At 42.5% G+C, this 24,623-nt stretch overlaps 1 protein-coding gene and 1 long non-coding RNA gene across 2 annotated transcripts; one reads left to right on the top strand and one right to left on the bottom strand.

Moving 5' to 3' along the window:
* Positions 1-403: 403 nt before the first annotated feature.
* LOC118418717 lies at positions 404-2,781 on the bottom strand. The gene is made up of 2 exons (XR_004831512.1): positions 2,474-2,781; positions 404-1,854 (listed from the first exon to the last, which is right to left on the bottom strand). It is a non-coding gene; the product is annotated as an uncharacterized LOC118418717 (long non-coding RNA).
* A 9,309-nt stretch (positions 2,782-12,090) lies between these two features.
* On the top strand, positions 12,091-13,270 carry LOC118418687. The gene is made up of 3 exons (XM_035824682.1): positions 12,091-12,243; positions 12,550-12,705; positions 13,045-13,270. Exons 1-3 carry the CDS (start codon positions 12,124-12,126, stop codon positions 13,189-13,191), a joined length of 423 nt encoding a protein of 140 aa, XP_035680575.1. The 5' UTR covers positions 12,091-12,123; the 3' UTR covers positions 13,192-13,270.
* The last annotated feature ends 11,353 nt before the right edge of the window (positions 13,271-24,623 follow it).

Below are 24,623 nucleotides of genomic sequence, written 5' to 3'. Positions count from 1 at the left end.
TGATGTTTTACACATTATGGAATGTTATGCCAGCCATACAATACAAATAGTGTCTTGTGAGTGGAGTTAAGTAACAGACAGCTACCACCAAAAATAATACCACGTATAACAAAATGACTCCATTTTCTAGGCCCAACATCCATATGCAGATCGTGAAGGCAACAGACGACCACCAAGCAGAGTTGGGATGGCTGCTCAAGCACATCAAGGATGGTGGGAAGGATGCAACGAAAGCCATCATATACTGCAGGTTTGTGCTCTATTCTTCCTGCACAACTTAAAAGTACTGGTACACAAAATTTCACTTGACAATCACTGATGCTGATAAGTAACAATTTCAAGGTTCTTCACTGACATGAAATTCCTGTTCATTTATTTGATTTGGTTTGATTTGATTTATAGGACAATCACAGAAGTCACCAGTTCCTGAAAATATGGAAAACGAGGTACTCACACATCAAAATTCCCAAGGTCGGTAAGACAAAACATGGTAATACAAAGCTGTCACCATGTCTTTCACACTGAAGCGCGTGGGTGATGGTTATGCCACAGCAGAATAAATATTGCTTACCTGATGTGACAGTACCCATCAACTTCCATCCATTAATATCTTCATATTTATGTAAATACTTGAAAATGCATGTCATTGATCTGAAAATTTGGCAACCATTGCCTACAAGTATTTTTATCCTTATTACTCATTTTAGCCAAGGGAAACTATGAGGAGCAGGTCCAGTCCGGCTCTCTCGTATTCTTAGAGAAGGAAGACCGCCAGCAAAATGGACTGCCAGGATACATATTGATCTATCATGCCAGTATGAACGTCCTCGTCTTGTAAGAACTCGATGATGGTTTACAGTGTATAGTGGAGTGAAAACCGAGCCGGGTAACCAGGGCCTGTGGAGCGAGAGGCCCTCAGGGAGGAGCCATCTTAGATGAGCGTCACGAAAAATATCGCCAACGGGTCGGAGGACGACCGGGACCTGTCCATCTCACACTAGTGGTAAGTCTATGGAAGTGAGATGCCATGTGCCATTGGCCTGGCCCATGCCGGCCATTATGTGTAACCTGTGTCTGTTCTTTCCACTCGATTGGAGGCATAGTACGTGACGTGGGTCACCAAAATCAGAAGAAAATGCAACAAAAGACAAGGATAGTAGTACAAAAGGACAGTTGACTCGGTCACGCTTTTAATCCATTTATGTTTTTTTCTTATATTTTTTGGCCGTTGAAATATGCTGGAAATCTGTCAACAGAGGCATTCATCAAACTGCCTGACATGATTGAAGACCATCCATTTCATCGTGATTTTAAATGACTTGAAGTCAATGGCAACTGTGGACAAGCTCCAGGATGTTAACCGCTTCTGTTGTTCAGATGACAGCAGTATTACTTGGCATTAGACAAAACCTTCAAATTTGTAACTTTCAATTGTCCAAACATCCAACAGACCCATCTAACTAAGCTGAACCAGCCCCCACTGAGCCAGAGGCACAGTCCCCGAAGTCTGGGTTTCCAAGAGGCTGGACAGCTGTAATGATAGACCTGACTAACAAACCCAGAGTGAGTAAGTTGGATGTTCTGACAAAGCCCTAAAAAAATAAACATTGATGTCATCAGCGATGTGTCACCATGTGATATGCCACCAATGGTTACGTTTCATTGTAGATAACTTTTGTTTGGGGAACCTCATTTTATGATCAGATGTTGCAAGCTGTGCTGACTTCGCTTCTGAAAGATATTGGCTTTGTCGACCAGAGTTTGACACTTCTCTATCGGAGCGTTGCACAGCTGTCGATGTTCTGTGTGGTCTGCGTTGATGTTTGCCTCATCTCCGGACTTTTACCGGAGCTTCTGTACAGGAAATACAAATTAAGAACCAAGATTAGTTGTGTACTAGTAACAATCAATTTTTATTTTGCCAGTAACACGACAGATATGTATTGAAGTAGGTCTATCAATAGGTGGTATTTTTCTAGCCAGCAGAGAGAAGTACAGACAGTTGATACACAGTAGGTATAAATAGAATACATGAACACTTCTTCATGGTTTGGATATAGGTTATTACAAAATAAAACACGAATACAACGTGTGATATGTTTATCGAGTTTTATAAATTTGCAAAGTAGACCGTTCCAGTCCGCCAACACGTAACGTTAAACAAGATAATCCATCACAGATGTCAGCTGCGGTCGGCCTCACACTTTCAATTTTTGAGTCATTTTGTCACGAGTTGCGGTCTAAAGACAGATTAATATCGTCGACATAGTACAAGACCCTAGCTAGCATAAAAAAACTAGAAGAAATGGAAAAAAACCTGAGGGTGTGGATAAATTGACGTGTTGGTTGCGAGACACATTCCAAACTCTGTCATACAATAAATGGCGTGGATAAAGGACAAGGAAGAATCAATCTATGTTCAAGAATTCGTCAACATACGGGCAACCAAAATCTTTAAAAATAGTATTCCTACATAGTGACAAGAAGAGTATTTGCCAGGGAAAACGTCAGTATAAGTACTGGCGGCGGGTCACCCACCTCTCGCCACCGCCCTTCTCCATTGAACTGAAGCTGCGTGACTGTGCGACGGAAAATACTGTACATATCCATCCGCCATCAAATTGGCCAGCTGTATAGCAGCAAATAATTCATCGTGAACAACTAAATTATTTTAATTATTAGGCACATATTATACAAAAGCAGGAAATAATGCCAGTGATCTAAAATCGAGCTCTTCTTCGATGACTGCTTCCTCCTTGGGTGGAACTATTTTCTGGCGGCACTTGTGTACATCTTGTCTAAGGAGGGTATTCGGTGGCGTGGCGTAGCGAGGCTCACGTAGGGTTTGTCCAACGTGTGCATGTGGATAATGCAGAAAATGCAACTGGTTTTGAGTCGTAACTTTCAGTTGCCCCATATAGCTTAATCGTAACGCAGCGAATAATATTTGTGATTTTTTTAACTGTGACATTTAATAAAAAACTTCACCTTCTACTGCAAAGCAAAAAAGTAGAAGAAAAAGGGTAAAATTATTCATTTACAGTAGCGTATTGATTTTCGACCATAACTAATTTCTTGTCAGACGCAGTTGAAAATGAACTTAAAACACGTGATGTTAGACATATTTGCAGGAAAGAAAACATAATGGCACCCTGACAAGGGCTAATTACCATGTCTGAATGCACAGCTGGTTTGCGTACAACGAGAGACTAGCCCAGGTTTAGACGGGCTAACAACAGAATTTTGCCAGATTTTCTGGTGTAGAATAAAACCCTTCGTCCTGGGTTCCCTCAACGAAAGCTTTGTAAAACTAAAAGGACAAGCTTACTGCACTCGAAGGGTGTTATCTCTTAGTTATTTAAGGAAAAGATGATCATGACATATGTGGGGACCACTTAACGAATTGGAGACCCATTTCTATTACTAATACTGACTACAAAATAGGCGCCATGAGGATTTTAATACTGTTCATGTTCAGAAGAAAAGGTTAGAGAAGAAAATGCAGAAGAAAGAGTTAGATAAACTGAAATGTAACATTTAAAAAAAAGAGCTGAGGAAAATCTAGAAAATGAAAGAGAAGCAGCGAAAATTTTCTTTGAAGGAATAATCAGTGAGATGGAAGCAAGGCTGTGGCAGGCCGAAGACAGGGGAGTTTAATAAAAACAACAGGTGGAGGCACTAAGTTGGGGACAAAAATGTGGCAAGTCGTACACAGCAGAAGTCCGCCTTGTTTACTATCACCTTTTGACTTTGGGTGTTTCATGCAACGTTATTGAAGACGTTGTCACCACAGTACTGAAGAATCTAACAACCATCAATACAGAAATCAAATTGCCAAAGAGAACCTAAGTCCAGCGAATGAAAGTTGAAGCTGGCTACCTTGCTGTGACAAGTATATATTAATATTAATGAGCTTAGACTAATACGCATGCGGTATCTAGGTTGGATAAATTGGCATTTTGACCTTCCATTGTTTTCCTCAGTTTAAAACCTACATTTTTGGGAAAAGGAATATGATTGTACTGAATATTGATTGTCTATGAAATAGTCTTGCCAATTGCAATTTTTCAGACCATATGAATGACGTCATCATGTTTTATTGCTCCTTTATTGCTCCATATATTGTTGTCATTAAGTAGAAAATACAGCACGTTGTTATTTCCTACAGGATAAAAATGTTATTTTTCTTACACATAACCATCAAAGCTATGCATTGTATGTTGCGCAAGAAAATAACTACTAACAGTCGGTAGTTATTGCCAATTTATTGATTTTTAATTAGGTAATAAATAAAGTCTCCGTACCTGACGAACCAAACAAGATAGCCCTTTGCGCAACCGCGAGTTTGAAGATCGAACGATTATCTTCAAGAATAGTGGGGAATATGTGGCCAGATATGTTCCCTGTTTCCTACTTTTAGGGCTAAATGAGGCCACATGGCCATAAAACTGAGCGGTGAACCATAAATAGTCCATTTTGAGCGCAAAATGCGCCGAAACTCCACCAAACTTGGTGGCGTGCTGCCTCTCGGCGAGTTTGACCCCTTTTGACCCCTAAACAGCTTTAGAACTCTCGGACAATCTCGCAAAACGCGAGAAACCTCGAGAAATCTGGCTGTTCCTCCATTTTCGTCACCTCCCCCGGCTTGTTTATCTTTCCCGATACCTATGACGTAATGCGCCAGACCCGACTTTACAGATGGCGGGTGTACCGGGCCCGGGGCCCTGCGCTGCGGCCGCGGTGAAAGCGCTGAAAAATGTGCCTGGTATCGTGGAGGCAATGAAGCAAGACAACCTTGATGTTGCCAAAGATCTTGGCTTCGTATCAAGACGGATGTCGAAGAAGGTGCGGAGACGCAAGGCTGCCAGTGTTCGCGGCAAAAAGGCCGCTGCTGCCAGAGGGGTCGGTCGCCTTAGCAGGTCCTCCAAAACGTTGGAAATTGTACCATCTGGTTTTCGGGAAGGGGCCGAAAGCTATTCTCACCCGTCGAGGCCATCGGAAAGGCCTGTTTGGTCAAGTCCAGGGGGAAGTAAGTACAGATCGTTCGACATCAGGAGAAAGCTGAAGGAAAGAGGAATGCCTGTGGACGACTCCCCCGTCTCCTCCGTAAGGTCTCCGTGTAACTCGGAGTCGGACATCGAAGAAATACAGCCAGGACGAAAACTGGATTTTTCTGGTATCCCTACAGATGTTTCAGAAAGGATGCCCATTGTGGTAGAAGAAGGGTACTTTGTTGGCCAGGTAGGTCAAGTTCAAACTTTCGTTGACAATATGAATTCCTCCAGGATGTGTCGGACGGAAGGCTGTGGTGGCATCATGGTCCCACTAAAGTTCGTGAAAGTTGGGCTTGGGGGAGGTTTGCGGGTCGTGTACGGCTGCAATGGTTGCACAATGTCTGGAGTGAGCTTTGATTCCTCGACGTTTGTTGAAAGCTCCCGAAGGTATCAAGTTTCCCTGGCACTTTGCCTGTCAAGCCTAGTGTCGGGAAATACATTTGCAGGGTACGACAAGTGTCTTGGGCAGGGGTTAGGGTTAGAGACAATTAGAGACAAGAACTTCTACAATGTGATCAAGCAGGTATATCCGATTACGAGAGCCTTGGTCAAGGAGCATTGTGAGGCTGCCAAGGCCCAGATGAGAGAACTGCCTGATACCCAATTAGGCAGCGCAAAGCGAGCCGTCACCCAAGCGGACGGTACATGGGGTACAAGAGGATTTCATAGCAAAAATTGCACGGTAACAATCCGCAATTCCCTCAACAATTCTTTGCTGTATGTTACACACATGTGCATGAAGGGAGGTGACAGCATAGCTTCAGAAGAATTCGCAAACTTCAAGGGCACTGCTAAGAGTGGTGAAGGAATTGGGCTTGAAATGTTGTGGGAGCAAGTGGCCAATGATGGAATTCAGCCCGAGGTACATTGGCAGGATGGAGACAGTACATCCTATAAGTCATTTAGGAACCAGTTTCCAGATGAGAAGAAACACAAGGTGATGCTGTGTTCTGGCCACGTGGCAAGAGCTCATCAGAATGTCCTATCAGATTTGAAAGGTAAGAAATCCACCAGCAAGACCTACCGTTCTAAACACCAAGAGAAATTCCCCCAGATCCTGACCGCAAAGTGCGTGTGTGAAAACAAACAACACAACTTCAAAAAGGGGTGCGGCTGTATTTCTGATGCTTTCATCAGACAAGGACGCATCAACTTTTTCTGCTGCATAGTGCAGGCTGACAAAGATCCAGCTGCACTTGAGGCCAGACTGTTGGAGTTGGGGAAGTACCACGCGCGTGACATCCACCGCTGGAAAGACCCTGAGACCAGAAGGTTTCGCAAGTGCGACTTCCACCCCGCCAAGACCTGCTCATGTGAGAAGTGCAAAGGGAAAGCCAAGAGTGAGGAGCCACTCTGTGGCAAGGGCAAACCTTACAGCTCGAAGTCTCCTCTAACATGCCCCCTACATAGTCTGATGTATGAGATCGAACTGCACCACAGAGCAGACCAAGCAAAGGACCTCATCCACCCTGAACTTGGACGTGGGAACTCAAACCTCCCAGAAGCCTCCCACAACGTCATGTTGCGGCTGAGATCCAAGGACGTCTTCCTCAGCCGTCTTCACTACATAGTCAAGACGGACATGGGACTCCTGCAAAGCTGTGTCTCCTGGGAACAGGAGACACGTCCCTTTGGGCCAAACTTCCTCCACTGGACGGTAGAAGTGTTCAAACGAATGAAGCTGCCAATACCACCTGGCATGGTTCGTAACGTTGAAAGTTCACTGCGCCAACGCAAGACGACCCTTGACAGAGCGAAGGAACCGCAGACCAAGCTCCGTCGCATCGCCCTGAAAGTAAGAATATCATTGAATGTTTTTCATGTCTCCAAATGCTTTATATGTCACATTCTCTATGTAGTAACGATACAATAAACACTTTTTTAAAAATAATGTGTAGCTGTCACTGTAAACCGCCTGTGTCTTGTGGCTGCACTGCATGACGTAAGCAATCTCTTATTTCTGTACTGTTACTGGGAAGTGGGTCGTGGAAATGTGCAACGCTAACTTTATTCATGCCGAACTGCATTTATAACGCACTGTGTCTTCCTCATGAAAAAAACATCAGGCTGCTCGTGTCCTTGACAGCGAGGAGAGGAAGAAGTGGGTCAAGCAGAGAACGATCTACCACAGCTATGGCGATGCAGACGTGGAGCCAGACAGTGATGATGAAGCCCACTCAGGTACAATTTATGTTCCTTTCAAAGTTTGGACAAGTTATACTTTTTATTCGTACAAGGGGACCAAAACCATATTTATCTTATGAAGACATCTAAATCACCCTGTTACTAATTTGGAACTCGGAAGCGGGCTATACTACAGTATCTGTATGGAAGCATAAAAGGCATACCTTACATCCAACGCAAAAATGAAGTCTGTACATTGTACGTAACGTTCCATGTGATAGGTCACTTTGCTGTGGTGGGCAAACACTTACCTCTTTCCTAAATCCTTACGTTGCAGAGGAAGAACATGCCAGGAGTGTGTTGAAGAAGGACAGCAGGCCTTTGGTAGGAAAGACCAACAGACGAGTTGGCCGAGTGGTCGGTCTGGATAAGCCAGCAAAAGCTCCAACTAGAAAACCACAACGGGGCAAGTCCAAACAACAGAGCAGCAGAAGAGGGAAGAAGCGGGCAAGGCAGGACTGAAGTGAGACAACAGTAGCCTCCTTCCCGACCAACACAGCAGCACGTTCCTGTACTCTGGTGTATTGTATTCTGCTGTATTATTTCGTGAATGTTGTTTGGGGTTTGTTGTATTCTGATGTTTCTTTCGTGACATTGAGAGAAGATTGCTTGGATTTTGTTGTACTCTGATGTGACCTCTTACTTGACATTGGCAGAAGATTGTTTGGATTTTCTGATGTAAGCTCTTTCGTCACATTGAGAGAAGATTGGATTTTGTTGTTTTCTGATGTTTCTTTCGTGTCATTGAGAGACGATTGCTTTGATCTTGTTGTATTCTAATGTAACCTCTTTCGTCACATTGACAGAAGATTGTTTGGATTTTGTTGTTTTCTGATGTTTCTTTCGTGTCATTGAGAGACGATTGCTTTGATCTTGTTGTATTCTGATGTAAGCTCTTTCGTCACATTGACAGAAGATTGTTTGGATTTTGTTGTGTTCTGATGTAACCTCTTTCGTCACATTGACAGAAGATTGTTTGGATTTTGTTGTATTCTGATGTTTCTTTCGTGACATTGAGAGAAGATTGCTTGGATTTTGTATTCTGATGTAACCTCTTTCGTCACATTGAGAGAAGATTGTGTGGATCTTGTTGTATTCTGATGTACCCTCTTTCGTAGCATTGAGAGAACATTGTTTGGATTTTGTTGTATTCGGTTGTGTATGTACCCATTATTATATTATATTTTTGCTGGAAATAGGTCAATGTTTATCTGCAATCTTTCACATCCATACTAGCGGTATGGCATAATGCTTCTTTCTCAAAGTTTCAGGAAAGGAGACTGTACCCCATGAATTGGAGTATATATATATAATAAAGTATTGCAGAAACATGACTTCCGAATGGGCTTCGTTTTTTTTTTCTTCTTTTCTACTCGTGTAGCATTACGAATTCCAGACTTGGTGAGGAAAAAATCGTCGGTGTTTTGTAGATAAATGAGATAATCTAATCACCCCCAGACTCCCCTTCTCATTGAACGAAAGAATACCAGATTATGTTGCTTGACTAAAAAAGAATATCGTGAAGTTTTCTGACTCCAGACAGTTACACTGGCAACTTGGTGAAAGAAAATCTAACGATCCCCTAATATTGATCATGATTCGATCTTCCAAAATTGATCCTCAAAGTTTTGAAATTAACCTGTATAGAGGGTTCTTTGCACCACAAGCGTAGTTGTCGGTTTTCAGCAAAGATATCTCAGAGATTTCAATTTTCAGAATTTGAAACGACAGTCCGTTTATCCGCTTCTTGGGGACAGACTAATGTCATTCCTATCTTTATGTCCAAAACGTTTCTGAACCCCCACTATGTATCGAGCGTTTTATAATCTGAGGTGCTAATCTACTTCCTTTGTTCCGATGAGTACTGGATAACGCTGCCACGCGGCGTTCTCAGCCGAACAAAAGAAGTAGATTAGCGCCTCATAAAATGAGCTACTCGACACGCAACCGGGGCTCAATTTCTGCCACTGTATCGGCGAGTTCCCTGAAACCCGCTAATGGGCTTAATTACTTTTATCGGGTCTCCCGTCGAGCCGACCTGTAGCGGGAAGGTCAGCGTCTTGTGAGCCTAGTCTCTAGATCCACGAATCGCGTGCTGTTCCCTAGCGGCTATATTTCTCTGGCCGGCTTACTCCCCTATTTGTTCCATTTCTACAACTTTCCAGCGATCCGGATTCTGGTAGAGACTATTGTGAGCCGCAGTTTGGCTCGAAAACTTGTAGCGTGGAGTCCTTGTTATGTTTGGTACAGCCGAAGCTAACAAGGCTGGTCCCCAGGTTAGAAAGCTTGTCCGTTGGTAGCACAAATCCAAAGGCAAATAAATGGGTTGCTTTTATCACAAACGTATTTGTCGGTTGTCAGCAAAGATGACAACGTTTCTGAACCCCAACTATGCTAGCCTCCGTTACAGTCTTCGAAATGGCTTTGTTTTTATTGGGGAGGGGGGGCATTGGTTCGCGATTTTCAACGTTGGCTAGGTTTTCTTGTGTCAGGAAAGGGAGTTTGCTGAGGAAGGGAGTTTTCTATGGAAGGGAATTTTCCGTGGAAGCGAGTTTCGGCCCGTTTATAATCTGAGGTGCCAATCTACTTCCCTTGTACTGGATAACCCAGCCAGGCGACGATTCACCCATTGCTAAAATTACTTCATGATATGGATGCCTTCTTCTTCATTATGAAATGATGAAATCTATGTGATCAATAAGGTTGAACAAATGACTAAACATTCAGAGTAAGGTATACCGGACAATAGATTCGTTACTTTTGTTCTTTCACATCTTCTTTGAATTTGAAATGGATTTTGGCATGCTACAGCATTGGTATCCGTCTTTTTTTGGCCAATTAGGGCATCTATTTGCTCATTTTTGCGCTGATATGTATGGAATACGGTATGGTGAAATCTATTTTTCGGTAAGCGAACGAAAATTGATGCGCATGTGGATGTCATCCATGTAATCAAATCCACATGGCCTAAAATATATAAAACTTACTACATGTACACATTTACAGAGTGTGGAAGATGGAGGGGGACCCTTTTTAGTACTTATGATGGCTTCATAATGATTTTATGGGGGAAGGCGGGAAGGGCCGTTTTTACACTAAAACTTATCTGAGTTGCATAGACTGTACAAATTGGCCAAAACAACAATTAGCTTTTTGCACAGAAAGCACAGCAGGTCGGCCTGCGGAGTTTGCAAATGAAATGTGATGTGGCAGTTATCTACCCGATCGGAATGAAGATAGGAGAAGGCACTATTGATAAATTACCCCCGAAAACCACGGGACGCCCAGCAAACACAAATAGGCAGCAAGTGGCCTGTTGTCAATCTTACTGTGGTTCCAGAATGCACTGACAAGCACATTCATTAGACAACCTATACGAAAGTTTGTATAACACTGAAGATCGAGGTAACGACAGGTGGAATTCAATGAAGATGTGCGGAGAAATCATGCAACTTGCGCCACCTGACGCTATACACGTTTGAATGAAATGAAACCCGAATTTGGAAGGACGGGATTTCTGATTTCATAAGTGCGAAACTCATCACATGCAAGGGCCAGGACTGCTGCGCCCAGCTGGGTAACAGGTGATTTATGGCCCAAACGATCTATAGTGCTAATCTGTCAAACAAGTGCCGATATTTACGGATGACTTTACAAACTTCATTCCCGCGACTTTAGATTTGGACCAAAGTTGCAAGATCTAGACGTCGAAGTTCTGACAAGTTATCGAAGTTACGAGAATTTTCGCGTGTAAAAAGGCATTGTGCAATGGTACCAATTACTAGTACAGTAGTAGTCGGAGATCGTCGGAAGATACCAAAGTCGTTAAAAGGCCGTTAGAGCACTGCATAAACAAATAGATCTGGTGTTCATTCCATCGCGTCGACAAAAAAAAAATTGATGCCTTATGTTTTTTTGAGCGCGTATACTGCCGTCATCATGTACAGGGGAAAATCAGTATATCGTTTGGGTGATGGATATTCACCTAAAAAAAGAACTAACAGAAAACAGAAGCACTGGTTTGAAAATAAAAATAAAAAACAATACTCCGTTGTACATCAATGTATCCATTTTCTATCATCATCTAATTTTGCCTGTAAGAAGGTTTAGGATACCTAATATATTTTCCGACTTGTCCCTTCTATGTGAACTATTACTGCGCATGCTCTTGTTCGTCTGTACCCTTCGCTCCTGCAGTACAGACGCTCTTGCAGTACGGACGCTCTTGGTGCTCCATTCACGAGGACACGCGTACGCATAAACTGTCTTTTTCTACATTCGACGATGGCTGATCTACAGAATGCCATGCGAGCTTTGGAGCTCTTGTTTGAGCAGAGCGGGTATGTGAATGTAATTTACTATCCAAGCTGAGGTTCGACTCCGGCTGGTTTTTGTTTTTTTAGGCGTTTTTCTCGTAGTTTCCATTTTGCACCGATTTCTTTATTTCTCGTGTCAGAGCCGAATCTCAGCATAAAATTTTAATTGTGCATTTCATTGGATTTGTAAGCGTTATTGTTTAGATTGGGGTCAAATTCGGATTGACATGACGTTGGCCATATTTCCGTTCAGATGTGTTTGTGAAAATTACCTGAAGTTGACAGCATACATAATGAACAATAAAAAGTTCTGGCTCCATATTGAAACAGCAAAACTTAGCATGGTTTGTGTGAACGTTGGATCTGTTGGTCAGACGTTATCCCCAAAATGAATACAAAGATCAGATTGTGTTATTATTTTTTTTACGTTAAAACAATAAGCGGTTTGACATACTGACTGTGCCCTTCAGGTAAATCCTATGTTTAGGATAAGTAGCAAACTGTTTAGGAAACAGTCCTCGTAATTTTGTGATGACACAGCCTTTCCCCCCGTAACTTACAGCCTTTCCATGCCCGTGGGGTTGAGGCATGTCCTTCTCCACATGAGCCACGACGCCCCGCTGAACACGAGGCGACCAGACTGGGGGCCTCGCCGCCGCGTGGCGAACACCCTGTTCCGGGCAGTGTGGGTGAGTGCAATATTGATTTATTGTTTTTTACTTGACAGAAGGTATTCTTCATTTCTGTGTATTCGTGACTGAGCCAGATCATCAGACTATGGTCTGCTATTGAGTAAAAGCCATAAGGGTAGATATAGAGGTACCATCTTGTTCAACATGTCTAGATTTTTTTTTTACAATTTCTACCGTATATTTTCTAAATCTGGTGAGGAATTACGTTCACTTCATGATCCTCTAGTTTTGTAACCGTATGAACTTCTGAAGCAATGCAAATTTATCGGTGATGAGTGAGTCTAACCTATCTTTTTTCGCCAGTTTGGCTCCAACATGACGATCGGGGCCCAGACGAGAGCGCCAGGCCGGGACACGCCCACCTACGTGTTCCCGGAGGAACTGCGCTGGGCCGTCAGGGCGCGATTCCCTGACGACCCTGTCCACCTCTATGATGGAGCGGTGGACCAGCAGGCCTCTGTAAGTATATGCAAATTTTCAACAATGACGTTGTGCCTAACTATATTTGACATAGCATAATAAGGTATGCGCATGCATTTGAATGTACAGACCAGAAATTCATGGATTGAAATTCTAAACAGAAAAATGTTTCTTTTATACGAGGCAATTACCTTACTCTACATAGTATCAACCAAAATATGCATGAAAAAACACCTACGAGTAGACATGTAGACGAAGCTTCGAAGGAAATGTGACATATATAAAGTTTCTTGCACAGGTCTCGATACTGAGAATAAACTTTTATCAATGTGTACAAATTATAATGTAGATTCTGGTGCTTTTTCATTTCTTGTACAGGTGTATCGTGTCGACGTGGTCGACCTGGCCACCACCACCTGGCCCCGTTGCAGGTGCGATGGAGAGGCAGGACCCCCGGCTGGACGCCCAGTTCGCCGCGGTCGAGGGCGCGGGACCCGGTCTGGTCCTTACTCCAGAGGACAGTAGCCGTGAAGCGCATTAGGCGGCATGTTACCATCCTCTTGTGTTTTGTCTGCCTGTGTTCAAATAATATAAAGGCCATGGTAGGTTGACTCTGAGTCATAAGGGCTTGATTGATCAAGCTAATCTCCAAGCAGATCCTTCGCTATCGGTACCATAAGATAGTATCAAAGCTGTCCTGGGAGTATAGCGGGTCAAAGGCTGTCAAGCGGCTTCCAGTCGCAAACACACTCCTAGACCGACTCCACTCCTCTGCCAGCTTTTGATACAATCTTATGCTACCGTAGGATCTGCTCGGAGATTAGCTTGATCGGCCAGTCATTATGTTCACTGTCATCCTATCATGGCCTCTATATTCCAAAACAAACAAAGCTTTTTTTTCTTCAGTTTTAGAACTTCAAAAACTTTTTTTTTTCCATTTTTAGCTACCTGTTTGTAATATCTCCTTCGCAGGCAAACTAGCGCTACATCGCCACCCTCATAAAAGAAGTCTGCAAAAGAGGCTAACCTGTTTTACTTCCCTATTCAATGTACATCCTGTGTTTTTTTTTAAACTTTCTATGTATGGTCCTTGTATTATGTAACAATCAAATCAAACATTGTGCGCACAATCTACTAGTATATATTTTTATTACAAGACATTATATTTTGTATCAAATAGCAAAAAGAACAATAAAGGTAACTAAACATGACATGTTCTGCTGTGTGCTTCTCAGTCTCTGTAGCCTAAATAACATGACATTAGTAAATCTATTCTGACATTGGCCGAGTTCAACCGTTATTACTGCTAGTAGATTTCATGTAAAATGATGCAAACAGGTAAAGAGAAAACTTGTCTTGTGTACAAAAGTAAAATCGTCAAGTCGACAGAAATGTTCAAGTAATAACAACATATCGTTTCTATTGGGAAAAAATTGTTTCCCAACATTTCACAAATAGATAATTCAGTACCATCATATCGACATCCAAGTGTCTGTGCAAGACCCGGTCTAATTGAAACGGTGAAAGAAGGCTTACGTTGACGTGCTCCTCCCCCTGACATCTGCTTGGAGATTGGTGAAATGTAGGTCACGTTGTCGGTGTAGGACATAATTTTCTATCCGCCAGCCAACTAAACTGCTCGGAGGTTTACCGGGCCCGTTCTGCTTTTACGCCTGTAAACAACTTTTTTCTATTCATCTTTTGAACCCGCATTTCGAGTTACGACCGCCCGTAACTGAAACAAGACCGTACAAAATTCTCCGATATGCGCCAGTGCACCGGGCGGGCGGGCAACACTCTAAGCGCCGAAGATCTAGCGGCGAGCTCACGGGGGTATGCAACGGACCAACGGGCCGAGCGCGGAATGCCACCGCCACCGGACCGTGCGCGGAATTCGACAGCGGAATATAGCCAATCTTTTTAGCGGCGCAAAAATCTAGCCAATCTTCTTAACGGTGCAAGAGTTTCTAAACTTCCTACCAAAAATTTACGGTCTTACGCTGCCGCTTACGCACTTGCATTTTGGTGACTGTTTCCATAAAAAAAGCAACTGAAATAGGCAACAGCACCGTTCAAAGTGGGCTATTTATGTACACAAATACATGAACCCAATAACATCGGGCTAACTAAACCAAACAAGCCTTGAAATAAGAGTATCTGTCGCTATTTTGATGCCTGTGCGCCGTGACGAAAAATAGGCCAGACATGTCCGCCATCTTTTTTGTTGTGGACAGTAGTGCGCATGTGCAGAATGATGTCATTATTTATACAGGGGATTAACTTGGCTGTCTCCGCCAGCGGAGACACCCAAAAAAATTGACTGGAATAAACATTTTCCCATATTCATAACTAATTGATACGTAAGAATAGGGTGGTCTTGAAGTAAAAAACATATATTACAGGTATAAGCGGCTCAATAGAAAAAATATTACAGGGCTTTGGGGAAAATTGATCAGCCGGGTGAATAACCTTAAGAGTAAGAGAACCTCAAGAGACAACCTCCACGATGCACAGAGGCTGCAGTGGATGACAGAATAAACCAACTGTAGAACTGTACCGCGCCTGAGATGTCATTGCAGATGACTTGAGCAGAAGTCTGCAGAGAAGTCCAAGGTTGGGAAGAAGTCTGTAGAGAAGGATGCGGATGAGGAGGAGATGGGTGTGGATGAGGAGATCACTGAACGCAAGACCGGGAAGAAGTCTGTAGAGAAGGATGTGGATGAGGAGGAGATGGGTGTGGATGAGGAGATCACTGAACGCAAGGACAGGAAGAAGTCTGTATAGAAGGATGCGGATGAGATGGGTGTGGATGAGGAGATCACTGAACGCAAGGACAGGAAGAAGTCTGTATAGAAGGATGCGGATGAGATGGGTGTGGATGAGGAGATCACTAAACGCAAGGACGGGAAGAAGTCTGCAGAGAGGGATGCGGATGAGATGGGTGTGGATGAGGAAGAGATGGCAGCAATGTTCGAGACTTTGCTAAAAGCTGATCGCAGGGGAGAAGAAACGTGTAATGGCCTTTTCATGGGAGAGGTGGGACGCTTCTTACTGCGGGTCTTGGACCTGTTGCCCCTTGTGAGGCCATGTGGATGGCTACTTGACTCGGTAAGGATTGTCATTTGCTTTCTATATTGCAGACCACTGGTGTTAATCTTTAAGTCGTAAGAGTGGTGTAACACTAACATTATAACAGGACATGGTTCTCCTCTTCCAAGTATTACAGGCTCTCCTAGTATGCAGCTTGAAATGATATGACACAGACTAATATAGGTGTGTTGATTCAAACATTGCTTCCAGCATTATGTTTCCGAATTATCAAGGCAGTGCACTCTTGATAAACTAACTAACTTATGTCTCCATATTGCAGATAGTTGATGCTCTGTTACACACTGTGGTAGAAGAGGCAAAGTCAGAGGTATGATAAATGCAATAATAATCATAAATTAAAGTCTATCAGTCAAAAATATGGTGATTTATTGTGAACTTTTAGTTATAAGATAGTAAAGAGATTACAACAGTATTCACAGCCAAATGAGATATTATTCTACAGGTCCATGTGCATTATAGAGCAATCTCCATAGCAATTTTTTTTATCACAAGTCTTATCAAATTTGATTTTGTCACAAGCAAAATACAAAGTACCCTTCTTTAAGTGTAATTTCTGTCCTACTAGTGCTGTTTTAGCCAAAGGTGTTAGAAATAGAACATGGATCTTATACATTTGATATATTGCATGAGAGGATTGGTCTATGTAATTATCATCTGTATTCTGATCAAATATGTGCTATGATTAAAGTTTTAGGATTTTTCAACTAATACTAATGGAAGAGGTCAGTATTTATACCGGTGTAAAACGGGATGAATTATGATGATGATGATACCTGTACTTTTTAACCATGGCAATTACTGTCATCATTGCATTGTACAAAATGATTTCATTCACAACTATGTACATAGTATGCTAAGGTAAAACAATTTTGCTCTTTTACTGTCCATAGACAGGATGCAAGATTCTTCAAATAAACTCTCAAACGATGACAAAGATAGTGGACCAAAGGAGGTCCCTCTCTCCAGGAACTATCAAAAAGGTAAGCAATCATGGCACTTTGGGTGCAGCTTACCGCTTGGAGTGGGTGCCAGTAAAATAATATAGGATAAATATACATGAACCTCATTTTTTTATCAGTCGTTAGCAACAACGTCATGGTCAATTGATAACAAATGTATAAATACACTTTAAGTCACTCAGCTTGCATTAAGAAAATTTGTTCAAAAGAGCCAAACAACGTCATGGACAAGGACGCCTTGCTGGTCGTCATGCCCCCGCTGACTGACATCCCCGTGCAGTACCACAACGCCGTCGTGGACGACAAACGCGGAGTCACTGTCAGAGACATCGCTGGACAGATCATCGGACGTGTGCCTGCGGGCCTGGCCACCATCCTCGCCCGCATGACAAAGGACGGCGAGCTGACAGGACTGACATGGTAACCATTTGCTCATTAAGATGGATGTGTGAAAAAATATGATGTCTGTGTTGTTTTATTTCTTGTATTTTAACTTGTAGCTATCCTCTTGAACTACCAAATACTGTTCATACTAAGTTAATGAATGAGTTATGGGCAATGTGCTTTTTTTTTTCAATATACATGTGTCTGTAATATAGCTTTAATTGCTTCTGTGTGAGGACACTGCTTCTCATTTCCTTTATTTGTTTATGTTTTTCTCCCTTAAAAAGCGTCGCTACCGGGCCAGCTCAGAAGTCCTACCTTCCCTGGCCCGAAGTTCAAGCAAAGGTGGTGGAGTAGTCGTTCCGTGTAAGCTGCACCTGCAGGTGACGAGCAGGGAGACAGCTGTGGAGGTGCTGAGGGCTGGGTTCGAGAGCGACCTCGGCCCGGAGAAGGACGCCCTGACCATCCTTTAAAGCGTATTAAACGCCCGATGATGACTAATAAAGAGCTTCAAGAAAATCCATGTGTTGATTGCATTCTTTAACTTAACGTCATGACAAACAAAGGCACGATTTCAAAGACATAACCGTTACATGTTTTGATTGGACAGTCTTTCCGTTTTCTGGTGTGAGTCTAACGTTACCTTATTTGTATTTACCAGTTTTTAAATTAAAACTACGCAAGATTCACGTGCAATTACAACAGTGCTATGACGGAATATAAATAAAATGCCCTAGCACACATCATACGCACACAAAACTAGAGTGAAAATGAGGTCGGAAAAAGGATTATTTCTCAGGTTTAATATTAATTTTGCATTTTCAGCCACGGTAAGCATGGTTGTACCGGTACAACAACCCCCTCCCTACCCCGAAAGCAGCATAAGATCGGCGGTTTACGTCCGGCCTGGTTACCCTCTCGCCACCCGACTCTTATTTCCTCTGTTTTCCATTATCTACTATAAACAGCCATAAACACAGATCATTCCTGTATCTGACGTAATTCCCTGCTGTATTCTGATATACAAATCCCCTATATTAATAAGTGCTGTTGTTCTCTTTTTCCTACAGCCAAGACGCAAGCGACCATCAGGACAATGTGTCCTAAGGCAGTTTACAGACATATTGTTGACCATACTCATAAATACAGAACGAGAGTTATCTGAAAATGGCGAGTATACAAGAGAGGAGTTGTTCAGGGAAGCTGCGCAGCGGGCGATAGGCCAGGCCCCACTTATTGACTATGATATTGTCGACCATCCTGTTAGCTTAGTACCTTCAGCTAGTTAATTGTATCTTGTTGTTTTTGCATATGTTTGTTATGTCTGTTATCAGTCATGTCTGTTATCAGTGACCTGTACCTAGCCCGTCGAGGCATGAATGTACCATAAAGGTCTTTCATTCATTCATTCATTATTCAGGGGTATCAGAATCTTTTAATAACTGGATATCAGACAGCAACTGCACCGCCACCAACATTCAACCTGCCTTCCTGCTCCCAGCTTGACAGGGAGACATTTTGTAACACACTGTCAGGCATGGGAGTAGAAACCGTAGACTTCTCCGATAGGGAAGAGATGACTGATCCGCAGCTCAGTACTGCAATTGATTCTACCGTCGCTTTTCTAACGAGCGCCAGTGAAATGAGCAACAGTGAAATGAGCGCCAGTGAAATGAGCGACGATGACAGCCCCAAGAGAGCCCCCAAGAAAGCCAATATGAGGGCGACGAAGACTTGGAGAGTGGGCTTGAAAGTCAGGACCAGAGTGGTCCCCAAGACACCGAAGAGGTCGATGGCGATGACCAGGTGGGGGGCAGTGAAGGCCAGGTGGGGGGCATTGAGAGCGGATCTGAACTCCCGCCATCAATTCCGTGTGGCCAGAATTTCTGGCTTTAGAGGCTTCTGCCCCCTACAGCCACGACAGCGACCAGGCTAGTGACGCCAACTTTTGGGACGACGATGGCGATGACGTGGGGGGCAATGACAGCGTCACTGTAATCCCGCCATCTAGCCCTCAAGATTCCCTGACTACCGACAACCTGGCTTCCACCAACCTCATGCATTTGCCCCCTACTCCGGAAGAGCATCAGAATATCATTAACGATCATGACAGTGACCACGACAGCGTCATTATTATAGATGACACGAGTGAAGATATGGAAGATGACGGTGTAGAAGAAAATAGGGAGCGACCTTCAACCGTGGCACCTGCGGTAGAAAATATCTGCACGGTCAAGCCGTTCAATAGGTGAACATCAAGAGTTTATCTTATCACATACATTGACTGTACAAATCTTTCTAAAATGACTGAAAACAAATACATGTTTGTTACTTGCCAGCCCTGTTGGACGTGAGCAAACCTAAGTGCGATTACTTCATACTTGGTGGTACATCCTTTATTACATGGTAGACAAATTTGTTGTGTGCATGTTACCAAAAACTGCTGAAACAATTTAGGAATTGACAGTGAAGGAGGAATAATCCACTGTATTTGATGTAATGCTGCACAGCACTCAGTCTATGCATTGAAGATTACCTGTATTTCAACGGTTGTTGTCTTGTATCTATACAGAACTGAGTAGATGCTGTCTTTACTTGGAAATGAATATGTATAATAGTCTAGAATGTCCATATGTTGTCCTTAGGTTGGCTAAGGTTCTGATACTCATTCCAAGCACAGTTAGATATCAAATACACGAATGAACGATTGTTCAGTATCTTACGTACCTGTGTGATTTGCCTTGAAGTAAGTTGTGATCATGTGTGTGGTCTATGAACTTTGCTAGTCAAGTCTATATTTATATATATCTTTTGTACATTGTTCACAGAATCCTGGTTTAGGCCACGCCCACCATGAAAGGGGGACGATTTTTCTGGGGTACGCTCATTCCTTTAACACAGGCAAGAGGAGGCGCTCATTCCTTTAACACAGGCAAGAGGAGGCGAGAGTGGCCATGTGCAGGGAAGAGGCGGTGAGGGTGGTTGTGTGCAGGTCGTATACATTCCCTTCTGCATCTTTGTATCGTAATTTAAAAGTATTAACTATATATGATATAAACAAACTGCAAAGTTGCCTTTTTGTTCACAAAACAATTAATAGTTCTTGTATACCAAAGCAATTCCAGAACCTTTTCCATCACAATTCAGACCACCATCATTACAATACTAGACAGTCTAACCATTTAAAACAGATACAAGTAAAAACACAACAAAGAAAGTTTTCCATGTTGTTCAAGTGTCCGCAAATCTGGAATAGTTTAAGTGAAACCTTACATCTTTGTCATTCACCACCCATCTTCAAAAACCTGTTAAAAAGTCATTATTAGATAATCAAACATTTAATTAATCTCCCATTCATTGTTAGTTGTTACATTTCTTACAATGTTATATTCTTATTACATCATTTCATTCATTTCGCCGTTATGATATTGCATTAGTTATCAATTATTGAACTATTATGATTTATTTCCATTTTGTTAATTGATATAATTCTTTTGGTTACATTATTATCTAATGTATAATTTTTACACGTCTATTCAATCTTGTTACTTTGGAGGAAGACTTTGTACAAGCCACGAGGCTTTTTTTCTCCCCCTCTGCATGTACTTTCATCCTTTAATTTGTTTTATGTTAACTTTTTTAAAGATTGTGCAAAATAAATAAAATCAAAAATCAAATCAATCAAATCAACTACAATTTCAATTCCTACAATTGTAAGACGTGTTCAGTAACATTTAATTGTAGTATTTGATGCATTTTCTATGTACTTTATCTTCAGCTCAGCAAGACTTCCCGCCTCCATTCATCATGGATACCAGCCAACACATCGAGACTGGTTGGACTGCAGGGCAGCATAGATAGCCAACGTAATCTTTGCTGAGGAGACAACTGCGGTCTGTGACATACAGCAGAATATGACACCTAAACCAATTATCGTAAATCTTGGCTGCACAAAGGTTTACAAAAGGCCAGGGTCCCGAAAATCCGATGAAGAAAGCAAACATGGTCTTGTGGGGAGAAGGATGAAAGCACTAATGCCACTGCCTCTAGTGCATTACACCATGTTTACAATTACCACATTGCTAAAGCCACCCTTGGTCTCCTCATAAGAAACATGGATGATGCCACCAAGTAGGGTGTTGGGGAGATGCTATCCAGGTCTTTCGGGATGGCTCTTTAGTACTACAAAGCCTTTGGTCACACCAAATATGCACATATGCATATGCTGTTCTTCCCTAGAATTTATGCCTTATTGCCTCCTAGGCTGACCCACAGTTTGGTGTGGAGCAGAGTAGTGAACAACAGAGACATTATAGGGAAGAAAATTCCCATGGATCGAACTCTGGAACATATGAATTCCTTTCTAAAATACCTTAGTCCAAACTTGAAAGAGTAAACTGATGCTTGAGTGGCAAATTGCATTGGCAGGATGAAGACAGCTTGAAAGAGCTGACACAGATTGGGGTGTAAAGTGGGAGACAGACCACTATCACAAAGCTGACATGACTACAGATGTCAATACTGTGGTGGAGCAGCATGCTCAGTAGTATTCCTTCACCAAGCAGAAAGAGCGTATGATTGTTTCCTTAACCCTAGTCCTGCGGCGCGTCACATATGTGCGGTTGCGTATGTATGCTCTCAGTGCGGCGCCTCACATTTGTGCGGTTGAGGGTATGGCCAGAATACGTAAATGCCCCGAGCACGAGGTACTTCCTGGATGTGAAATAGTGTCGTCTGCAAATAGGTCAGGGGTCAGGGGTCAACGTCCTGTGACGTAACCGGAAGTACGTCATCCCAGAGGCCCTTGCGAGGCTAATTAATATTCATGAGCGTCTATTTTCGTCTGCTAGACGCGGAAGTGCTTTGTCTTGCTGTTTTGACTGTTTTCGGTGGAAAATTTTAGTATTTAACGCAAAAATGCCGCAATTTATGGTATCGGAGATTCACACCGAATACTTTATGGAAGGATTCCGATCCCATTTTACCTGATTTGGGCAGAGAATCCAAGGAAAGTAGTGGAGTAGCTGAGACGACGACATGATCAAGTTTGGCGTCCTACAGAATGCATGGGGCTCCGGAGCGCTCCTATAGTGCTACAGCAAGTCGTGGGGCGGATGGAACTGACTGACCGTGGCCGACATGGCTGTGGTCGGGAGAAAGGCCGTGTACAAGACCGAGGAGGCCAGGAACCGTGTCGGGGATGCAGTCGGGGGAGGGGGGCAGTTGTGCGAGGCCGGGCGCTGGAGTGACAAGTCGGAGTGATGACGTAGGCCCCTCAAGAAGTGGGAATCTATTTTCTTACCTCGTTTGTATCGTTGTCATGTCCTCAGGACTCCTCAGGAACTTTGTACGGTTGTGACAAGTTATCTTACTGGTACTGTAGAGCTTAGTATGCAGGTATGCAGGATTATGGACAAAATCTACCTTTTATTGCTTTTTATGACTTATGATCAATAGAATAGGTGGAAACAACTTAACATAGACTCTCAAGCAATATAGTGACTGTAGGCTTTAATTTGATGTACAGCAAGCTTATATTCCACTTGCCAGACATTGCCAGAACCAAGTTTATTCAATACTACAAGAATAGTGATTATACTCCATTCAGCACAAGGACAATGTCCAATCATTATCTTACCTGTAGCAATACCTGTTTATTTTCTTACCTCCCATGTATCGTTGTCATGTCCCCAGGACTCCTCAATAACTTTGTACTGATGTCAAAAGTTTTTTTACTGGTGCTGTAGAGATGATTGTGACATATTGTGGACTAATCTATTTTTTATTGCTTTTTATGACTTTATTACCTTTAGTATAGATGATAACAACTCTATATTGATGAATCATGAGAGTACAGACCATAAGCTATCCAGTCATGTACAGAAAGTTGGTATTTCCTTTATTGTATGATCACAAAATGAAGAATGTTCTCTTATATAAGTTTGTGGATTTTGCTGACTAGCCAGTTCAGCACCAAGGGTAGTCCACAGCCATAAACTTACCTGTTATGATACCTGCATGCATTTTTCTCTTCATGTGTATTATCTGACATTGTCAACACTAGTCAGGAGCTTTGTAGTCCACATTGAGGCAGATGTGGTGGTGCTGGTGAGTGTTGTGTGAACCAATGTTAGAAAATGTACTTTTTATTGCCTTTCATACCTTAATTGCCTTATATTTATATGTTATTACTATGTTACAAAACTAGAAAGACAGTACAAGTTGTAAGCTTTCAGTTGATGTATTGGAAAGGAGTGTAGTGTTTGTTATAAAGCTACAGAAAGATGTATACGCATGTCGAATAGAACACCCTTTTCTGCAGAAATTTCATTTCAGTGCCGAGACAATCAAAGGCCATAAACTCACCTGCAGTGATACCTGGGTGATTTTTTTCCCTCCACATGTAGCTCTGATGTTGTCAGAATACATAAGCAATGTTGTAGTGTTCATACTATCATTTTAATATGTGTCAGATACTATAATACAAGAAGTTTGTCAAAATAATTTGTTTTATTGCCTTATTGCCCTTGTTTCTCATTATTGATGACTTTGGGTAACATTTGTTTGACATTTTCAAATAGTAGAGACTTTTAGCTTTCTAATGATATATAACTTTCTAGGGTTACGTGGCAGGAAAGTAACTTTAAAAGGGCAAAGTAAAAGAAGTGCCCATTCTTTCAATAGGGTAAAAAATGCCCAGCACAGGGAGGATGTAATAGTAAATAATAGCCAGCAGGACAAGGGTTTTAACTTCAATTGGAGTGTCCTGTCAGCGAAGGTAAATGCAAGCAAACAAGCAGTGTGGATAAGATCGCTTATACCCTTGTACGAGATACTCTGCACTGTTTTGACTGGCACGCCTGAAATACCCCAGGATTTCTATGCCATTATTTACAAAAGTAGAACTGCCCTTTGCTGCTACGACACAGGGTTTGCAAGCCCAACATGCCAAACTGAGGCAAAGTACCGTTAGGAACAAGAGCAAAAGGAACAAAGCATTACTTCAATTTACTTGTGGCCTTGACACCCAGCAAACCCATATAACTTAGCTGAACCAGCCCCCACTGTAACAGAGGCACAGTCCCCGAAGTCTGGGTTTCCAAGAGGCTTGACAGCTGTAATACTCAAGACCTGACTAACATAACCTGAGTAAGCTGGATGTCCTGCCATTGCCAATAGTTTTGCTCTGTCACCTGTTTAAGTTTGGCTGTATGGAAGATAACATTGCAACAGCTACTGTTGTTCCCATCAAGGGGCTGGTTGTTTTGTCTCAGCATCCTGCTGTAGGTACAAGATGATTCCACACTTGAAGCTGATCACTTCAAAGGTCATCAGACCTATGTGGCATCTTGTACACCTCCGGGTTGAAATGTTCATATTAAAAAAAAAATTAACTTATTTGCTCTATAACAATTGTGACTGAGCATGATATATGCAAATACATACCCGCACTCTAATAGTCTAGTAATTCTACAGACTAGCGTAGTTCCCTTTCTTTTGCAA

The sequence above is a fragment of the Branchiostoma floridae genome, chromosome 6 (genome assembly GCF_000003815.2).
Source record: "Branchiostoma floridae strain S238N-H82 chromosome 6, Bfl_VNyyK, whole genome shotgun sequence".
Taxonomy (NCBI): Eukaryota; Metazoa; Chordata; class Leptocardii; order Amphioxiformes; family Branchiostomatidae; genus Branchiostoma; species Branchiostoma floridae.
Note: the sequence above shows the minus strand (reverse complement) of the source record. Positions and strands in the feature narration are given on the sequence as shown.

Bases quoted from the DNA above. Each gene is read 5' to 3' on its own strand.
- LOC118418687 (XM_035824682.1), top strand. From the start codon at position 12,124: ATGCCCGTGGGGTTGAGGCATGTCCTTCTCCACATGAGCCACGACGCC. The intron at 12,244-12,549 runs GTGAGTGCAATA...TTTTTTCGCCAG, and splicing joins CCCTGTTCCGGGCAGTGTGG to TTTGGCTCCAACATGACGAT. The intron at 12,706-13,044 runs GTAAGTATATGC...TTTCTTGTACAG, and splicing joins CGGTGGACCAGCAGGCCTCT to GTGTATCGTGTCGACGTGGT.